Source organism: Mercenaria mercenaria, chromosome 13 (assembly GCF_021730395.1).
Source record: "Mercenaria mercenaria strain notata chromosome 13, MADL_Memer_1, whole genome shotgun sequence".
Taxonomy (NCBI): domain Eukaryota; kingdom Metazoa; phylum Mollusca; class Bivalvia; order Venerida; family Veneridae; genus Mercenaria; species Mercenaria mercenaria.
The window spans coordinates 53,270,119-53,290,026 of record NC_069373.1 but is presented as its reverse complement, the minus strand read 5'-3'; the positions used below and the strand labels follow the sequence as shown (position 1 = coordinate 53,290,026).

The 19,908-nt window shown below is 36.1% G+C and overlaps 1 protein-coding gene across 1 annotated transcript; it reads left to right on the top strand.

Annotated features, from left to right (window-relative positions):
• The first annotated feature begins 649 nt into the window (after nt 1–649).
• On the top strand, nt 650–3,094 carry LOC123526614 (trichohyalin-like). The gene has a single exon (XM_053520900.1). It carries the CDS (start codon nt 650–652, stop codon nt 3,092–3,094), a length of 2,445 nt encoding a protein of 814 aa, XP_053376875.1.
• The last annotated feature ends 16,814 nt before the right edge of the window (nt 3,095–19,908 follow it).

Below are 19,908 nucleotides of genomic sequence, written 5' to 3'. Positions count from 1 at the left end.
AGTATCAGTCTAAATGGTTCATTAGTGAGTACCAGACATTCGGTAAGTAAAGGGAACAAATGGCGTATACCTTGAAAAGGGGAGTAACCAAGTAAGTATCAGGAATAGGAATATTAGAAATAGTACGAATTAAGTAGAATAGATAAAACCTGCTAAGGGAAGTAACTGTTTGATATACAAAGTAGTTATATAGCAAATATCATTATATAGTTAAGCTTGGTATTTGCAACTGTACTGAAGTATTTTGACTCCATTTTACTATAAAGTGTGACTGTTTGGGTTTGGTGAACTGAGTTCTTATAGTTCACGCCTTGTTGAATTACAGTTTGCAATTTTATGTATATAACAGTGTGAAGTGTGTGAATGATTTTGAACTGAAGTGTTCATTGTTGTTGTTGTTGTGTTACTTTAAATACTGAATCCCTATCCCCTGAAAATAAACCCATTGTGTATCCAAAGTGAATTCTATTGCACATTGTGAAATAGAAATATTTTTAGCTGTAGTGTTCAAAACAATATTGAATGAAAAATTGTGTTCATCAGTGACATGTAAGGAAATATAGTGAATTGAAAAGTGATAGTGACGCTGTAAATAAATTGAAAGTGAAATATAATTCGTACAATACGGACAGGAGTATTCTAAAGGAGAATGGCTTCAAATATATCGGAAAGGGAAATGAGACTTCGGAGAAGAGAGCAACAAAGAGAAGAGGAGGAAAAGAAAAGAAATGATCTATCAGAAATAGAAAGGATACAATTGGAGATAGAGTTAATAAGGAAACAGAGGGAACAATTACTAGTCCAAAGACAAAGTGACTCTACAAGGAGAAATGTTGAGCTAGGAGCAAGCTACGCCCCTGGAGATAGTGTTGCCGAGGAAGGAGTATTTAGTACAATAGATGAAATAGGTTTCGATGCAGAAGAGATAAGCAAGAATTCTAGCTTTTCATATGAAGAGGATGAATATGAGAATAAGGCTGACGAGAGTCATCAACTAAATGAGCAAGCTGAAAGGCTGTATAAAGAGCTAACAAACCTGACTCCCATAGTGAGTAGCCAAGCAAAGATGGAAAGCAAATACAACAAGGAACAAGATAGCAATAAGACAAAAAGAAAGGACACAGCTGGAAATAGGGAGAGATATGAAATGCAAAGCTACCGAGAACAGTATACAGGAGAACAGATAAGCATAAACAGTAATGGGAGATATATGGATGAGAATAAATCCAATTATAACGAAGTACACATAATCGAACATCCTGATACGGAATTAATAGAGCATAATAGTGTCAGTACAGGAGGAAATAAAGTTTATAGGAAAATAGCATATAAAACAGGGAGAGATGAAACATCAGATAACCAGTATAGGCTAACACCATTTAATAGAGGAGGATTGGCAATGACTGAAAGAAAACAAAAAGGAGAGGAAAGTAGGATAAAAGAGACATCTGAAGATAGACAGCTGCAACCAGATGCAGAAACATTTATAAAAGAGAATACAATAAGGAAATTAGAACAGAAAGAATATGAATTAGCAAGATTGCTAAAAGAGCAGGAAAGCATGCATCAAAAGAAAAGTACGGAACAGAGAGATCAAGAAAACGATATCAGATTAGAAAGACAAATGTTAAAGGCAGAAGTAGAGTACTACAGAAATCAGTTATTGGAAGAGAAAAGAAGAAGTGAAAAGGAAATGCATCACAATCAAGAACTACTGGAGAACAGATTGAGGAGAGAAATAGAAACCCAAGTGCGCAGAGAAATTGAACAAACAATAGCAACACAAATGGAAGAGAAAATCCGAAAAGAGATAGAGGAGAGAAAGCGTGTAGAAATGGCAGAGCAAAGAAAAAGGATGGAAAGAGAAGAAAAGGAAAAGTTAGCAAAATTAAAGAGGGAAAAACAGAAGGAAGAAGAATTGAAATTGCTTGAAAGGATAGAAAATCTTAAGAGCATAGAAAAAGACATGGATCTAAAGAAAGAAGAAGTATTGTCAGAATCTGAGGTATCAGAAGATGAAGAAGATATTATCATACAAGAGAGACTGGCCAATCTAAAAATAGAAATGGAATGTCTACAGGAACGAATACAGAGGAAGAGCAAAGATGATAGCAAAAAGAAGAATACAAAGAGAAGCAAGACTTCAACGGCTTCTACAGATAAACCAATCGGAAAGCCTAGGTTACCTCAATTTGATGGCACGCAATTTGAGGAATGGAAACTAGAGGTCACCAGTTTGATACAGTCTGGTCTCTATCAGGACTATGTTCTAGCACAAGCCGTTAGAAATTCCATCACATCGAATGCGAGGAAGGTGTTGCAAACTTTAAGACCATCAGCTTCAACCAAAGAGATCATGAAAAAGATGGAGGATATATATGGCAATATACGCAGTGGTGACTCAATAATTCATGAGTTTTACTCTGCCAGACAAAATGAGACAGAAGCATGTTCTGAGTGGGGAGTCAGGATAGAGACACTGTTTAATCAGGCTTTAGAGAGAGGAGAAATAGAAGAGTCTAGAAAAGACAAGAAGCTGAAAGAAAGATTTTGGAGAGGCCTCAGATCAGAGAAGATAAAGCTTACGACAAGATCATCCTATGAATCCAGTGATTCTTTTGATATACTGAGAAGAAAAGCAAGGATAGAAGAAATGGAAATGAAACTCGAAAGTTCATCTGTAAAACCTGAGAAAGAGAAAGCATCTCAAGAGACCAAAACAGCAACAGAAGAAATAAAGGTGTGCCAGCCCTTGCACAAAACAGATGAGACTAAAGGTAAAATGGATCAACTTCTGAAGAAAATGGAGGAGCTAGAGAGAGAAATAAGAGAAGTCAAGAGAAATCAACAAACAGAAAACCTTGATAGAGGAAGAGATGCATATGGATATACACCCAAATATGGATCATATAATGAAGGATATAGACGAAGAGGTGCTGGAAGATATGGCTACAGAAGAGGATTTAGAGATCATAGGCCCAGCGAAGAGTCTAGAAATTCACGTCCAGATGATAGTAAACAAGAGGAAGACTCCAAGTCAAAACAAGCACCACAAGAGAAAGATAACAAGACAGACAAGAAGGATTTAAACTGAGTGAGGTCTCCGTTGAGGGGCAAACTGGAGACAAACTTGATGGCCCCTTAGATAAGAAACATCTTTTCGATAGAATAATAGGAGCTAGTAATGAGAGTGAAATACTTGTTGAAGATAAACTGACAAAAGGACTTATAGACACCGGATCCATGGTAACAACAATTTCATCAAACTTTTACAATTCTCTTCACACAAAACCAACTTTACACTCATTAGATGATTTTGAACTAGACATCAGATGTGCAAGTGGAGAACGGTTACCTTATGTAGGATACACAGAACTTAATATCAAGGTACCGTCATTAACAGATGAAGCCCTTCCAATTCTTGCTCTTGTGGTTGAAGATACCGAATATCATGAAAAGGTTCCTCTCATCATTGGCACAAATTTAATCCGTGAAATAAGGAAACAGTCTGAAATATCTGACAACCACACCTTACCCGAGTCCTGGAATATGGCTTTCAGCACTATAAATAATACTTCAGTAGGACTAGTAAAGGCCACCAAAGACATAAAACTACATCCAATGGAAACTAAAACAGTTATAGGATTTGTGCGAAAGCAACACTACACAAATGCAGCTGTAACTGAACCATTAGATGACACCTTCGAAAACCGGGCAACAGTATGTCCAAGGGTCGTAACCTTAAACAACCCAGGGAAAAGTGCACGCGTTCCAGTTCGAATCTGTAACCTGTCAGCAAAGATAATAAAGATTCCTGCAAAGGCAAACATATGTCAACTTGAAGAAGTCAATGTTATCCGGGAAGCTCCCATTTTCGAACAAAAGACACCATCGAAGGACACCGACCATTCTAAAGAATCTGAAAAGGCAAGTAAAATAAACATCAATGATAAACCAACATCTGTATCATCAGCTAGTCTTCAACATCAGACGGCACCTGAAAAAGAAAACAAAAGCATAAATCAAAGTACAAATGATACAACAGATAAAGACAAAACAACTAATACATATGGAGTGGATCTAGAAGATACTAACCTCACACCAGAACAAAAGCAAATGGTATATAATCTCTTCGATAAATGGCAAAACATCTTTCCGAAGAATTCCACAGATTTAGGCCACACATCAGCAGTGAAGCATGAAATAGAGTTGACAGATAATACGCCATTCAAAGAGCCATGTCGTCGTGTACCACCAGGTTTATTTACTGAAGTCAGAGAACACCTTCAGGAGATGTTGGACAGCAATGCCATTAGGCAGTCTAACAGCCCTTGGTCGTCTAATGTTGTAATCGTGCGGAAGAAGGATGGAAAGATCCGCTTTTGCCTGGACTTCAGGAAATTGAACCAACGCACTAAAAAGGACGCTTATGCCATACCCAGGATCGAAGACACTTTACATCTCTTGTCTGGATCGAAATATTTCTCGAAACTCGATCTCAAAGCTGGGTACTGGCAGGTAGAACTTCGAGAACAGGACAAGGAAAAGACTGCATTCCAGGTTGGAAGTGGACTGGGTTTCTACGAATGCAATAGAATGCCTTTTGGATTATGCAACGCCCCAGCCACTTTCCAACGACTTATGGAACGTTGCATGGGTCATCTGAACCTTCGTGACTGTCTTATATACTTAGATGACATCATCATTTTCAGTTCAGACGTTGAAAGTCACATCGAAAAATTGGACGCAGTATTTGAAAAACTTGCAGAGTATAACTTGAAACTTAAACCATCAAAATGCGAATTCTTCAAAACAAAGACCACTTATTTAGGCCATTTAATCTCTGCCGATGGAATTCAAGCAGACCCAGAAAAGATCGAGGCTGTACAATCTTGGCCAGCTCCAAAGTCAGTGAAGGAGGTTCGCCAATTTCTGGGATTTTCTGGATACTACCGACGTTTCATAAAAGGATTTGCCTCAATTGTACGCCCTCTAAACAATCTTCTTATTGGTCACCCAACAAGAAAACAAAAGCAAAAGCAGAAGACTCCTATCAAGAAAACAAAATTCAAGTGGGAAAATGAACATCAGATGGCTTTTGAAAAAGTAAAAGATATACTTACCTGTCCTCCAGTGTTGGCCTATGCAGATTACACCAAGCCGTTTAAAGTGCATACCGACGCTTCTTGTACTGGATTAGGAGCTGTGTTATACCAGAGGCAAGATGACAAGGACCGTGTGATAGCTTATGCCAGCCGAAGCCTGAAACCTGCCGAGAGGAATTATCCAGCACATAAGCTCGAATTTCTCGCTCTCAAGTGGGCCGTGACTGAAAAATTTCACGACTACTTATATGGCGGGAAATTCGAGGTTGTGACGGATAATAACCCTCTCACCTATGTAAACACGACTGCAAAGCTCGACGCTACAAGCCAGAGATGGATTGCGGCACTCGGCAATTACGATTTCACGCCAAAATACAGGAGCGGGCTACAAAATGCAGACGCAGACGGATTATCGAGGCGGCGACATCAAGTGGATCCCGAGGTTATCCAGGCTTTAAGCATGGCAGCAACTATTGACACGGGTCCTTTCGTAGACAATCTTCAACTCCCAGATGAAGAGGCAACAGACGGAAATGACCCTGACATTCCAACAGAAGTTCTCCTCACTTTTAGTCTTTCCACCAAAGACTGGAGCAAAGCACAGATGCAAGATGGACTAATTTCGTATGTCATTGATCACCTCAGAAAAGGTTCGATTCCGATTAAGTCGGGCGACCATACATTTTCCGGTATCAGTGCATACATACGGGATTGGAAACAATTAGTCCTCATGCAAGGAGTGCTATACAGGCGACATCGAGTCTTTGGTGAAGAAAGATTGCAATTGATACTTCCGGAGAAGATCAGGATTGATGTATTCAGGGCATTACACGATGACCTCGGCCACCAAGGTCGTGATCGAACCACCTCACTATTCAAAGAAAGGTTTTATTGGCCCGGTATGGATGCAGATATAGCTGAAATGGTGAGAAAATGTGGACGATGTTTCAGGAGAAAGCAATTACCATCAAGAGCAAAACTCGTCCCTATTCAGTCGTCTTTTCCCATGGAAGTTATCTGCATCGACTTTCTGTCACTGGAAAGGTCGAAAGGAGGCTATGGTTCGAACCCAAAATGGAAGAGAATTTCGTAACGCCCGCAGAACTGGTCTTTGTGTATATTCCAAAACCGACAAGAGCACAGCCAGCAACCTAAAATAACAAATATTTTAGAGATTTTCTATGAGAAATGATAGTAAAGCAATCATATGATATCGAACATTAGATATCAGACATTTTATATAGACTGTCAATATCCACATCGTTTGAAAAGACTTTAAATAAAATAAAAATACATCATGTTGCAGTTACTTATCGTATTAGTAGAAAGTATGTGCGTGCGTGCGTGCGTGTGTGTGTGTTCGGGTTTAACGTCTTTTTTAACGGTTTTCAGCCATAAGAGTCGTATAAAATATAACAAAATGTGGTATAATGAGACCATTAAAAATGCATAATAGAAACACGCAATAATCGGGTATCAAACTTAAATATTGGAATATTTTAAAGGCACTGACCTCCAGCTCGTACGACAACAAAATACATAGAAAATCTTTAGATATCAGAAATTTATTGCTATGAAACTTAGTTGCTGCCAGATTATATGTTATTGAAACACAAAAGAAATTTGTTATTGAAACACATAAGAAATTTGTTATTGAAACACAGAAGAATCAGTTTCTTTGACTATTTTTTTCATTCAAAATTGAAAAGTGTTTGTAACGGGGTACCGGAGATTAATTTTCTTGCATACCAGACGGGGATTTCCAGTATTTTTACCGGTGCTGGAAAAATCCATTTACACCCCGGTCTCGTGCTGTAAATGACGTATTACGAACTACATTTATGTAGAAGATTTATGTATTAATTTGTATTTTATTTAAAAAAAAAAAACGGAATAAAAATCCAATGCATTTTTAAGGTAGTTTAGAAATAAAAACTCATGCTCTTATGTTCATAATATGATCAAACTTCAATTTAAAACAAAAATCATTCTTAGCCTCGGGGGTGAAGGTGTGTATGTGTGTGTGTGTAATTATCCTATTAAAAACATTGCAACAGCGGAATTTCCATTACATACTCATATTTCATAAAGAAATGTATATACAGGTTTTGCTTGTACTGAAACATTCACGATGCTGCCTTGATTAAATATTTATGATATTCTTTATTGTCTTTCTGACATTTTTTGCCGTTCATCTACAGACTTTCTCACACTTTTATTATATACCTGAACATACACGAACATCTCTTATCAGATCAAAAAGTAAGCATGTACCTCAGCACGTGTACAATAATTTATAATGTGGTTTACTCCACGATCCATTTCGTTGAATTTGTAGGCTTTAACAGCATCTTCAAAGCAGATATTAGCTATGATTTAGCTCATCAAAAAATCGTCGGTCTACATAAGATATCGTACCTGTTCAAATATGAACGGAATTCTCTTGATCTCACCTGAGTTCAGTGAACAATGTTGAATTCTATTTCCAATGTTTCACATTATTTTGTTACACAAAATTAAAAACCTTTAATAAATATACCGCTTATAGTTCACATTTATTAATGTTTACAAATTTTGGTGACTAATTCAGCAAATTTTGAAAGCTATGTAAGCTACAACTAAACTGAAGTGACGAGATCTGATCAATCTAAGCCATCTAACTGAACTGTAAACATCTCTGAGTAACACGAATTTCTTCTTTGAGCAACACAACTTTCTTCTCTGAGCAACACAACTTTCCCCTCTGAGCAACACAACTTTCTTCTCTGAGCCACACAACTTTCCCCTCTGAGCAACACAACTTTCTTCTCTTAGCAACACAACTTTCCCCTCTGAGCAACACAACTTTCCCCTCTGAGCAACACAACTTTCTTCTCTGAGCAACACAACTTTCCCTTCTGAGCAACACAACTTTCTACTCTGAGCAACACAACATTTGGATAAAACCTTGATCAACAGGAGGATTGTTATATGCACTTACCAAAATGATTGCGTTGAAGAGGAACATAGAATACTTAATGAAGCTGCCAATACCTCGAAGGCCCATCTTGATTCTGTAATTATATTAACATGCTTAAGCTATTACAAATATAAATGACATACCGCACAAGGTGATTACTCATTCGATCAAATAAAATATATTGCGTATATCTAATGGCTTTGATTGAAAGTAAGATATCAGACAGTGGAGTTGTACATAATGAAGGTATCCCTTAAAATATATAGCGTTAGCCAACCCCCCCCCCCTCCCCCCAAAAAAAAACAACAACAAAAAAACAGTATGTTGAATGCCCTCCCTGTCCTGTTTTAGTTTTAATGATGATGCCATTATATGTTTACTTGTCGATGATCAGAAGAAATCATATTGCAAACGCCAACTGTAAAGCATTAACATTTATGTAAAAATGTAAAACATACCTATAAACACATCCATGTAAAAATGTACAGCACATTGCATAATGTAAAGCATATCTAAAATCATCCATGATAAAATTTAGATATGCTTTACATTTTTACATGTATGTTTTTAGGTATGTTTTACATTTTTACATAAATGTTAATGCTTTACAGTTGGCGTTTGCAATATGATTTCTTCTCGGCGATATATGACCATTTTGTGCCGATTCGCTGTAAAACCCAACTCACTCACTCATATGATGTATTGAATTCACATACATGCAATGGCCCACAATTTGAAATGTTTTGACGCCAACGTATATTTAAAACTTTAGCAGAAAATTTTACCATATTTATACTGCATGTGAATCATACTGGTACAAAGAATTTTAGCCTCAAAACTGGTGCAATCTACCTACTCCTGTTGAAACAAAAAATTGAAAAGTCGAAAACATAGTTCATATATCGGTTAAGCTCCTTTTTTCTGCACTCAGTAACCCGCAATGATTTTAGATTATTATTTATTTTACCTTGAAATATCAATTTTAAGTCACGAAATGCATACCAGAAGTAGACAATGGGTTATAGCATGTTAACATGTAAGCGGACTGTAAAAAGCAGCGCATCTAAAATGATTGATGGCAACAATCACACTAATGTAATCATATCAACAACAGATCAATGCGCCGATCATTCATGTACATGCGTAATGTCTGACAGATATAATGTACAAGAGCAGAGAAAAGAAAGAAGATAAAAGTGGCCGAAAGTAGGTCGATCGTTTAATAAACATAACCAAAAACTGTACATAGAGGAGCATATACGAAACAAATTTTATCACGCAAATCTAATAACTATATATATATACCATGTACACATCTAACTATTTATAGCAACATTATAACGTTGTTTGAAATTACGTTGGATAATGATCAATTTGTGTGTATATTAAGCGTCTTTTTCGATGTATACTTGAAAAAGATTTATAGTGCTGCCTCTCTAGAATATCACGCTGTAGACAAGTGACATGTTACCCCTTCCCGTAGAATTATACTGACAACAGGCTGACCAGTTCTGGTAATATCAAGGAATGCTGAGGACCAAGCGAAGAAGCTGCTAGTACCATTTTTCACGTTTTTGATACGACGCGGCTAGGGATCAAGCCTACAACCTCCCGCAGTCGAAGCGAGTGTTCTACCTCTAGATTATCGAGGCGGTCTGATGATAAATTCTATACATTATAATCAATGAAATGTCGTAACAGTTACATACATAAGTATTTATTCATCTATTTTTTTCAAACCTATGTATTTTTCACTTGAGGATAGTGTACAATTTTCAGCGTTGTGCACGCATCTAAATCTCATTACCTGCACAGAAAATGCTAATAAGCTTCTGGTATCTTGTTTTATTATTTGTCTTCAGATGTTTTGTACAATTTAATATGCCAGTTGTCGCTCATTTCAATGCGCGTAGGAATTATAAGTAACAAGCAGTATGTTGCATAATTTTTAGCCCTTGAAAAAAATCGAATATTAGCAAAACATATATTCTTAACTGACAGAACAAGCTGTTTAATGGAACCAACCACACACAATAATGAGGAAAAGATGTTTGTTCACGAGATTAATACGCAGATGTTTCACCACTCCATTCTCTTCATCTTAAAACTCATCTACATGTTCAAACATTTAATCATACGAAGATGTTTACCCTGTCTTCTAACATTTAATTTCCCCCTGCTGTTTTCTCATTGTTTACAACGAGTAAATCATTAGTTTCTCTAATGCCGTCTGCTCTACTGGCAGAGCAGCAAACATAAAATATTTGATTTTGACATCAAGGCTTCTCGAAATGCTGCAATATCTGTCAGTTTCTAGAATGTTTATGATGTAATGTTAATATGAAGGAAATTTCTACTTAAAATGCTTTACGATCCAAGAAGTATTATAACTATTTTGTTAATTTAGTAACATGGATGCTAACATGTTTTCAGCAACGAGTTTGATATATTTCGATTAATGCTGCACTCAAATAGATTATTTATTTTCTTAACGCGATCGTCAAAAGTTTGAAAAATACTGGAAGACACAATTATTCTTATTTGCATTAAAAATATAGACGGTATACAAATTTGAGTGGATAAAAACTTCATATTTATAAAACGAAATAGAAAAGCAGGTACCGAACACAGGAACGGGCTATATCTTTCGTTTCAAATTATTCACAGTAAATATTTATTGAACCTTTAATAGTATTATCAATGATTCATAGACTTCATTCAAAGTCTCGATATTTGTAAACATTAGGTGCAAAGTAACTGTTATTTTTCGGTAACAAAGTATACAACTTACCTGATGTGATATTTTCCAGATGCACGTGTTTATTGTTGTATGAAGGAATAGTTTATGTGATCCTCCAAATAGAATAAACAGGATCCTATGTGAGAAAATTGAAACCTATTTCATAGTTTGCACCGTCTTATACTTATAATACATTATAGCCAGTATACCTTTCATATAAGTCTTTTAACGTGTATATCCGAGGTAAACATTTTAACATATGTAGTATCGGTGGAGCGTATCTTATTCGCAAATCAAACGGGATATTAAGCTTTCCCAAGAATCGTTACCATGGAAACGTATGTTAGCGAGACGGCCTTGATTTTATGTCTTATTTGAAACGTATTGAATGTTCTCTTTAATAATGAGATTTTCGACACTCGTGTTGCAATAATGTCCATTGGTTGGGGAAAATTACCAGGATATGTTGTCCGGAATAACCTACAGAAAAATAACAAGGAATAGATTGTTGCTTTGTTAGTACGTAGGATTAGGCACCGTGTAAAATATGGAGTGGAGTGGTGGAGTAGAGTCTGGAGTCGATTTTGGAATTTGGAGTGGAGTCTTTTTTGGAGTCAAATTTGGAGTCGATTTTGGAATCAATTTTGGAGTCAAATTTGGAGTGGAGGCTTTTTTGGAGCCAATTTTGGAGTGGAGTCATGGGAGTGATTTCTCTCAGGCCTGGAGTCACTAAATATATGTAGTTGTCTTTTAATGAAACAGTCTTGATGAAACAGTCTTGACTGATAAAATGGAACTTAAGACAAATGGTCTCTAAATTTATGCGGCCTGTCAAGCAAGACTTTTTGGTAAATGTTAAGGGATTTTTGTGAGTGGAGTCTCATTGGTGTTTAATGTTACTGAAGTGTTTGGTTTATATTAATTATTTTTATCATTTTTGTGGTGAATTGAGGAATGAAATTCCTTGATTTTATGGTCGAAGAAAACACTGGTAATAACTGTTTTCATCATGGTTTTCCTGGTTAAAAAATTTCTATTAGAGTCTGTGTTTTAAGAAAATCATGTCATTATTGGTAATATTATGGTTTGCCAAGGGTATTAAAGTCCAAGAACACTTTGGATATTATAATTTCAAGTAGCATTTATTTCACCAAGAAAGATATCGGCCTTTTCTGCTGAAAATATAATCCTAGCATTGCTTTTTTAAGTTAAGTGTACAACAGAAATACAGCACAATATTTTTGAACGGTATTGCAAAAACTACGTTTCAATTTAATTGTTTTTATTGAAAAAATGACTTAAATCCATAAAATGGTATAAAGTAACCTTGTTTTACACAATTATATCAACGAACTATCAGAAAAAATTAATGTTCTGTAAGTAAATTAATTAATGGTTTTATCTTTTTCACTTATACTTTTTATTAACTACCTTTAGGGTTTAATGAATATTAGTTTAAATATTTTAGCATCAATATTGCTTACTTTATTGGCGAGTTACAGTGACCTGTGACCACCTATGATCCTGATAGACCAAGATTGGTCAGTGGGCCTTAGATTCATCAGTCATCTGTTACCCCCATATATTAGGAGAAACTAGAATGTGTATTTAACAGTGGTAACATCATTCATTGGTTGAATAATACTTCACAAAATGGAAAATTATGAGCTATGTAAAAATGTATAGCAATTTTTATTTTACATGTTTTTAATGATACAATCTTTATAACTTACTCAAGAGTAACATGGATATTTATAAATTCTGTTATTTTTCAGTACGCCCTTCGTTATTTATAGGTATCAATAATAAATTCTGAATTTTGACCAGCGAAGACCATGGCATTGTTTGCAGAAGGCAGAACTATTTACCTGCTATAACAGTCTGAACTTAAAATTTACAAAATGCAAATCTTATAAAATGCAGATATTTTGTCATTATTCATAGTTGAGCCACACCATGAGAAAATCTACATAGTTTACTGCATTTGCATCGAACTAGATCAGCTGCACCAGTCTCATTCATCAGATGTTAAACATGGTACCCGTGAACCGTGGTAGAGCTCTGGTATGCGAGAATGGCCTGCACAGGCATGCAGTTGATCAGGATCCATATAGTTCTTTAACAATTTGTCTTACTCGAATATGGTTTGAAAGCAAATTTTGTATGAATGAGCAGACTAATCAAGAATCAGACTAGTCACAATTACAGTATGCTGGTTTTGTCATGGTGTGGCTCAATTATTAATTCAATTATTTTGCTGGATTAAGTGGCACATGAAAATGTTGCAAACTATAATTTGGCAAATTTCTTCTATGTTTGTTTTCCTCCACTCTGTTTTTATAGAAATCAGAAATTGCATTTCTTGCATGCTGGACAGAATTTTCCCGTGCTTTTCCGGTGCTAGAAAACCAAGTTTTTTTTCTTCATTGAAATCATAGTGAATTTACAGTCAAACATGTCTGGACGGACCACCCATGGAAACAGCAACAAGTGCTTTTGGGCGGATAGATAGTCTCACTTAACATGTATGATATCTTTGAAAATGGTCAGATTGGAGATAAAAATCCTGGTTTTTGCAGACAAGTTTTGAAATATTGTTTGTTTTTGTTAGCAGGTGGTTTTTACCACAGGTTGACTGTAGATCACATTCCTAGTTCTTTTTATAATATATATGTCCATAGGCATTTTATAATACGAAAATAAAAGTACAAATGTATTTTTCTTTTTTTTGTAAATTGTACTATTGTCTATTATAAACATAATTGCATAACACAGTATTCTATCCTTCATTAATTTTATCAAGTATTATCAAGTATTATTATGTGTGTCTTATTATATTATGCCGTTTGTAGTAGATAGTAAATATTTAATTACCTAAGTTTTTTTTCCTTGTTTTCATTTTCCCGATTCATTTTAAAATCTTAAAACGATAATTTCTCATTATTTCATATTTCAAGTTAGAAATGTTTATTAACTCTCTGAGTAATCTTCAGGTAACATCTAGCCTAACATCATAAATAACAAACCATGAAGGAACTAGGGGTCAAGTCCTGATAAAAATGAGATATCATGCTAAGGTGCTAATATAGGCTGTACCAATACCTTCACCAGCAGAATTTTATAGAACTCTGTCATCATAAGTAAAAGCAGAGTGTGATTTGTTGTAATTAACTATCAATTTTTTATTTTACAAAAATGAAATAAATATCATTCAAAAGATAAATTTATTGAGAGTAGGAAATCATTTGCACCTAAGCTTACATATCAATGGTTGTATCAAAAATATTGCTTTTAAGAAATGCATGTATGAGGTTTTTACACATTTTATATGGAAAATAGAAGGGAAAAAATGACGAAATGATGGCATCAAACATCATGTCGGGAACGAATCAAAAATGAAAATAAAATTAAATTAAAAAATACCGTGTGATGAATCAAATGTTGAACTTTGGTATTATTTTTGCACCTAAGGTTTCTTATTTTTAGTAATTTTGTTATTAAGTGAAATGTGTACATGCCCTTCTTATTTCTATATAGAAAATCTGACCGCTATCGATTATTGGCCGGAGGAATATTCTTCGGTATGAAAAAGCAGAGTGTGATTTCTTGTAATTAACTATCCAATGTAATGACAAGTTATCCTTACCAATCTGATAAGGGTCATTTGAGAAAATGTCAGTAACTAGTACTGTTATTGTTATTTCTAGAAGAGTATGTTACTGAGCCCATTCATGATTCAACAGTTTACTAGTAAATGTAAGTATGAAATATTGTATGTGGATAATCGTTTGGAGGTGACATATAAACGCCGGATCTTTTAATGAATTTTAAGGTTTTATTAAAAGTTGACTCCAAAACTGACTCCACGCCAAATTTAACTCCAAAATTGACTCTAAAAAAGACTCCACTCCAAATTTGTCTCCAAAATTGACTCCAAAATCGACTCCAGACTCCACTCCACGACTCCACTCAACGACTCCACTCCATATTTTACACGGTGCCGTAGGATTATAGATATTGCAGCAATATGATTCAGCGTACAAAGAGAATAAGAATGTAAAAAATATTTCTTTTAATTGCGGGTATTTTACTTGTTAGATAATGCTGGGTCCATATAATGACGATAATAAACAACAAAATTACAGCGTGAAACATGCAGTAGAAAACGTATGTTTTATAACACTAACAAGCGAACACAAGTAAAATTTTGATGCAGAGCATCAAGTCTTCGGAGAGCTGTCGGCTGATATTTCGAAGATTGGATTGGAAAAATGGCTAATAAAGCTGTAACTGCTATTGCAGTGTATTGCATGCCGTTGAAATGCTGAAAAACGCCGCATCCTTGATTAAAGTTACCCCAAAACCGTAACCCTCTTTTTTTTTTCTCTGTTTACAAAACCCACGCTAAGCCTCGTTCTGAAATCCACGCGCCAGCATCCTCACTAATATGATAGGAAATCTACGACGGCAAATATTTTTCACATTTTCAAACAATGAATGCAAAAGATTTGTTGTAACCGAAACATTTCAACAAATTATATTATATTTATTCTAATGAAAGGCCCATAGTTTAACAATAAAGTAAAAAAGAATCACGAAATTTATAGACTGTTCTTACAGGTTCAAGGTCAGTAATTTGGCATACACATATTTAATAAGATACTTATTCCATTCAATTCCATTCCAGTATCTCATTCCATTCCATTCCAAAACTTACTAATTTGTTTACATCTTTTGGTCATATCTCATTGCCCATTGCTCTTTGAAACAGATTGCCAAACCAAAGTTCAACTTCAGGTAGACTGAACTGGTTCATTGAACTGTTAGACAATCTCCAGGGATATGACTTGCAGAAATTTATCTCACAGTTATGTTATTTTTATATTTGAAATTATTCAGATGGCTATGTTATTGTTGTTTTGCCAGGAATAACAAGGTCATTAGATTCCTTTGGGTCTGATTTTATTTAAGGGTTGGGTGGGGAGGGAAAGGGGGATAGGGAGTGATATCAGAATGGATTATTTGTTTTGCTTTGAACCATTGAAACATAGGGCCAGGCTATTTATTTTGATATTCATTTGGAGCACTGGTACCTCATGCGGGGGACCTGGGTTCGATCCCGAATCCGGGTCGGAGCATTACCCATTGCGTTTAGACAGGGAGTTTCTTCTATGGCTATCCCCCTACCTCTGTTCCAATTAAGGGTAATTGTTACTTCGTATGGGAAATTGTGTACCAAGTACTGGTAAACTGCGGCAGCTTGCCCAGAAACGGTATGTCACTAAACTAACCGCCTTGATATGACTGAGAAAAAGTTGAACCAGGGCGTTAAACTCCAAAACACAATCCACAACACAGTCATCTGGATCCAAAGCCAGACATTTTTATTCCATTTGAACTGATACAGAGTACTGTGTAGGTGAGGACACAGCATCCGTGGCATGAAAAACGGTATGACAAGATTAGATCCCACAGCTTCAGACTACTTGCCAAGACAGTGCATCATACTCGAAGTACGCTGGTTTGTCCTTGATATGTATTATTCAGACAATACTTGTATAGGATTTAAGAACTAATTACATCTAAAGGCCTATACCGGCTATGAGACTGCAGAATGTTTGTTTGATAGGTACCTTTGGCTTAAACGTTGTCAAAAGTACGTTTAAACTATGTCTTTTATGTCTTTCTAGGGAAATGCTTGCTCTTGGGACAGGTCAGTCAAATCACGGAGCTTGAAATTCTTGGAATTCCTGACTAAATGTGCACGTGTGGATCCATTTGGGGGACCGAGGGTCCTGAACCCCACCATTTTTGGCAACTTCAGATTTTCCTATGTACACACAGATGTGGACCTCCTCTGGAATGATAACTGGACCCCCTGACAACTACTATATGTTATAATTCCATTCCATTCCATTCCAAAATGAATGAAAGTTTGGAATGGAATGGAATGAGATACTGGAATGGAATGGAATGGAATAAGTATCTCATTCCATTCCACAAATAAGTGTATGCCCCATTTTTGGCAACTTCAGATTTTCCTATGTACCTCCTCTGGAATGATAACTGGGCCCTCTGACAACTACTATATATTATAATTCCATTCCATTCCAAAATGAATGAAAGTTTGGAATGGAATGGAATGAGATACTTGAATGGAATGAGATACTGGAATGGAATGGAATGTAATAAGTATCTCATTCCATTCCACAAATAAGTGTATGCCCAAGCAAGGTGTGGAACTCAAGTGAGCGATCTAGGGCTACCAAGGCCCTCTTGTTTTTATACGTAACAACACTTATTATTAAGATAATTATTTGTACAACATAAACATGTTAATACTTCTTCCCTCGAAAAAGTATACAAGAACGTATGAGTATGACTTCCATCGGATTTAAAGCTAACACCACATTATTTTATCCTTGAAGATTCACGTTAATTACGTAAAATACCATTTTGAAATATACACAAGGAATCTTTTATGTATGTCATAGTGTCAAATATGAAGTGCGAGATATAGCGTTGGTGTTAACGTTAAAAGCGCGACATTTAGTGGCAGGTGATTTAGCAGTGGTTGCGACATCTAACGTCAACCTTGCGACATTTAACGGTGGTTGCGAAATTCAGCGGTGTTGCGACATTTAAAGGTGCCACACTGCAAACAATTAAAATATTTACATAAAGCCGTTTAGATATCATTATTTCAATACTCCAACATACAAAAGTTCCTGATTTTTCTTAATAGGTTTTTAAAGTAAAATAATATGAATTAAGGCACCGCCTAGCATTGGGGATTTATCTTTTATATATCCGCTTAGAAAGAAATATTCAACGCTCAAGAAAGTGAAACTTTGCTCTAAACTGTAGTTTACATTTAGTGTCATCATACCTCTTACAGCGAATATCATACTTTGCAAAATTTACGGAAGCCATGCCGGTGACGTCATTCAGCGTTCTCGCACTAGCTTTTAGAATTTTGTTTTGTTTGTTTGCACTCCACGCAGAAACTTGACGGTCTTTACACTTCCTTACTGTTTTAAAAGTGTTTTTCAGTTGCATGTACAGTTTTCATTACGAAAAAGAAGTAAAATAATCATGTTAGCGCGGTTTACGAGTTTCTATGACTGGTTCGGGGTGCTCGGATGTTCATAAAGACAACCAGTCAGCGGATTTTACATAAACCGGAACCGGAAAACATCGAAAAAATTGCCTCAGTATATGCAAACAGCAAAGACGAATATCTATATACGGACGTTACCGTCTCGGGGATTTTCATCCCCGGCGCTTGGCGCCGGTGATAAATCCCCTATAATCCCACATAACTTTTATACACTCTCATACAAGTGTCGATTCCTTGTTCAGTTCAACAATTAAAATGCTTTCTTTGATTTTGGCTAAATCATTCTGGTTTTGATAAGTAAACGGGGCACTTCCATACTTTCGTCCGTGTAAAATGTATATTTGTCATGGCATAAAATATTTCAGTGTTAAAGTTTATATTTGGAGCAAGCAATGTAGATAAACCCCTTGACTAAGTTTAATGTTTTGGGCAGTAAATTTTGGGCAGTAAAGTAATGTCGGGTCCTTCAGTCCATCCGTGACAAATCATATATATACACATGATTTTCACCGAGCAAAAAATTAGACATGGTCATTATATGACCTAGTCACATCATATGTGTTGATCTCTTGCATTAACAGTATAATTTGTAAGTCGTTTACGGATGATGTTTGCTTTGTATAAATGTATTTCCTTACAGGAACTTACGACACGCACCAATACATTCACACTAGTTACAGCAATTAAGGGTCGGAAGTTTGTTTTGCGTTCGCGCATTTTTCAAATCATACGTGCACGTATAAAACATGCGTGCACGTGTAAATATGTACGTCCGCGTGCATATTTTCTATATGCACGCGCGAGTAAATATGTAGGTGTACGCTTAAATGAACTTGCACGCGTCTATATTTATACGTGCACCCGTAAATATATACGTCCTCGTGTAATTTTTATACGTGCACGGGTAAATATGTAGGTGCGCGCTGATATGGACCTGCGTGTGTAAATATACATGCACTTGTCAGAATGCATGCACGTATAAATTTACGCGTGTATGTCCATGTGCGGGTGCATCAACATATTTAGAATATATACACGTAGACGTATATATATAAGCGTGCACGCACATTCTAGCTGCACTTAAATATACGCGTATACTTATACTTTTTCAAATGTACTGGTAAATATACTCGGTAAAAAAAGTTCTGCACACACGGATGTTTTGGGTGACTATATTTCTATTATATGACATACATCAAACATGAATATACCAGATTAAACTTTAATCAAAGCTTAACACAGAACTGAAAACGAAAATAAAATCCAACTATCCATTCTTGAGTAATCCATAAAAGAAGTCCCCAATAGTCCCCTGTCAAAAATGGTCAAATCACTATTTTACTACCAAACACTAATAATGCGTATATCCTCCATGCTGAATGTGACACTCTGCTTGACACCGCTGATTAAGACGAACAACAGTACTCCTGTGAATTCTAAATATCGCTGCAACATCCTGGAGTCGCATACCAGCTTGTAAATGTCCCAGGGCACGAGCCCGGTCTTCATCATTTAGTCGTTTCAACGGACGCTTTGGCTCTACAATATTATTATTATTATTATTATTATTCCAGATTTATATAGCGCCCTTTTCATGATCAATTTCACGTTCAAAGGCGCTTTACATAGTTCAAATGCAGCCACACAGGGCGCATAATTCATCCTCTACTAGTACAGACACAGAACGATCTGACCAGAGGGACAGAGTGAGACAAAGCCCCCACGACAGAGAGATCAGAAATCAGATACAGGCTTGTCCGGCTAACTTAGCCTAGCTCGTTGCGAATAGACAGCCTGGTTCTTTAACGTGCCCAGTGTATAGCACTGATACACGCAAGGATTGCCTGGGTTCCTGACCAGTACACCTCTAGTTGGGTGGGAAACACTGAAAAGCGTTTCTGAAAATTCCCGAGTAGCTGTCGGGAAATGAACCCCGACCTCAGGATTGGAAGGCCAGTGTGCAAACCACTGAGCTATTCGTCCA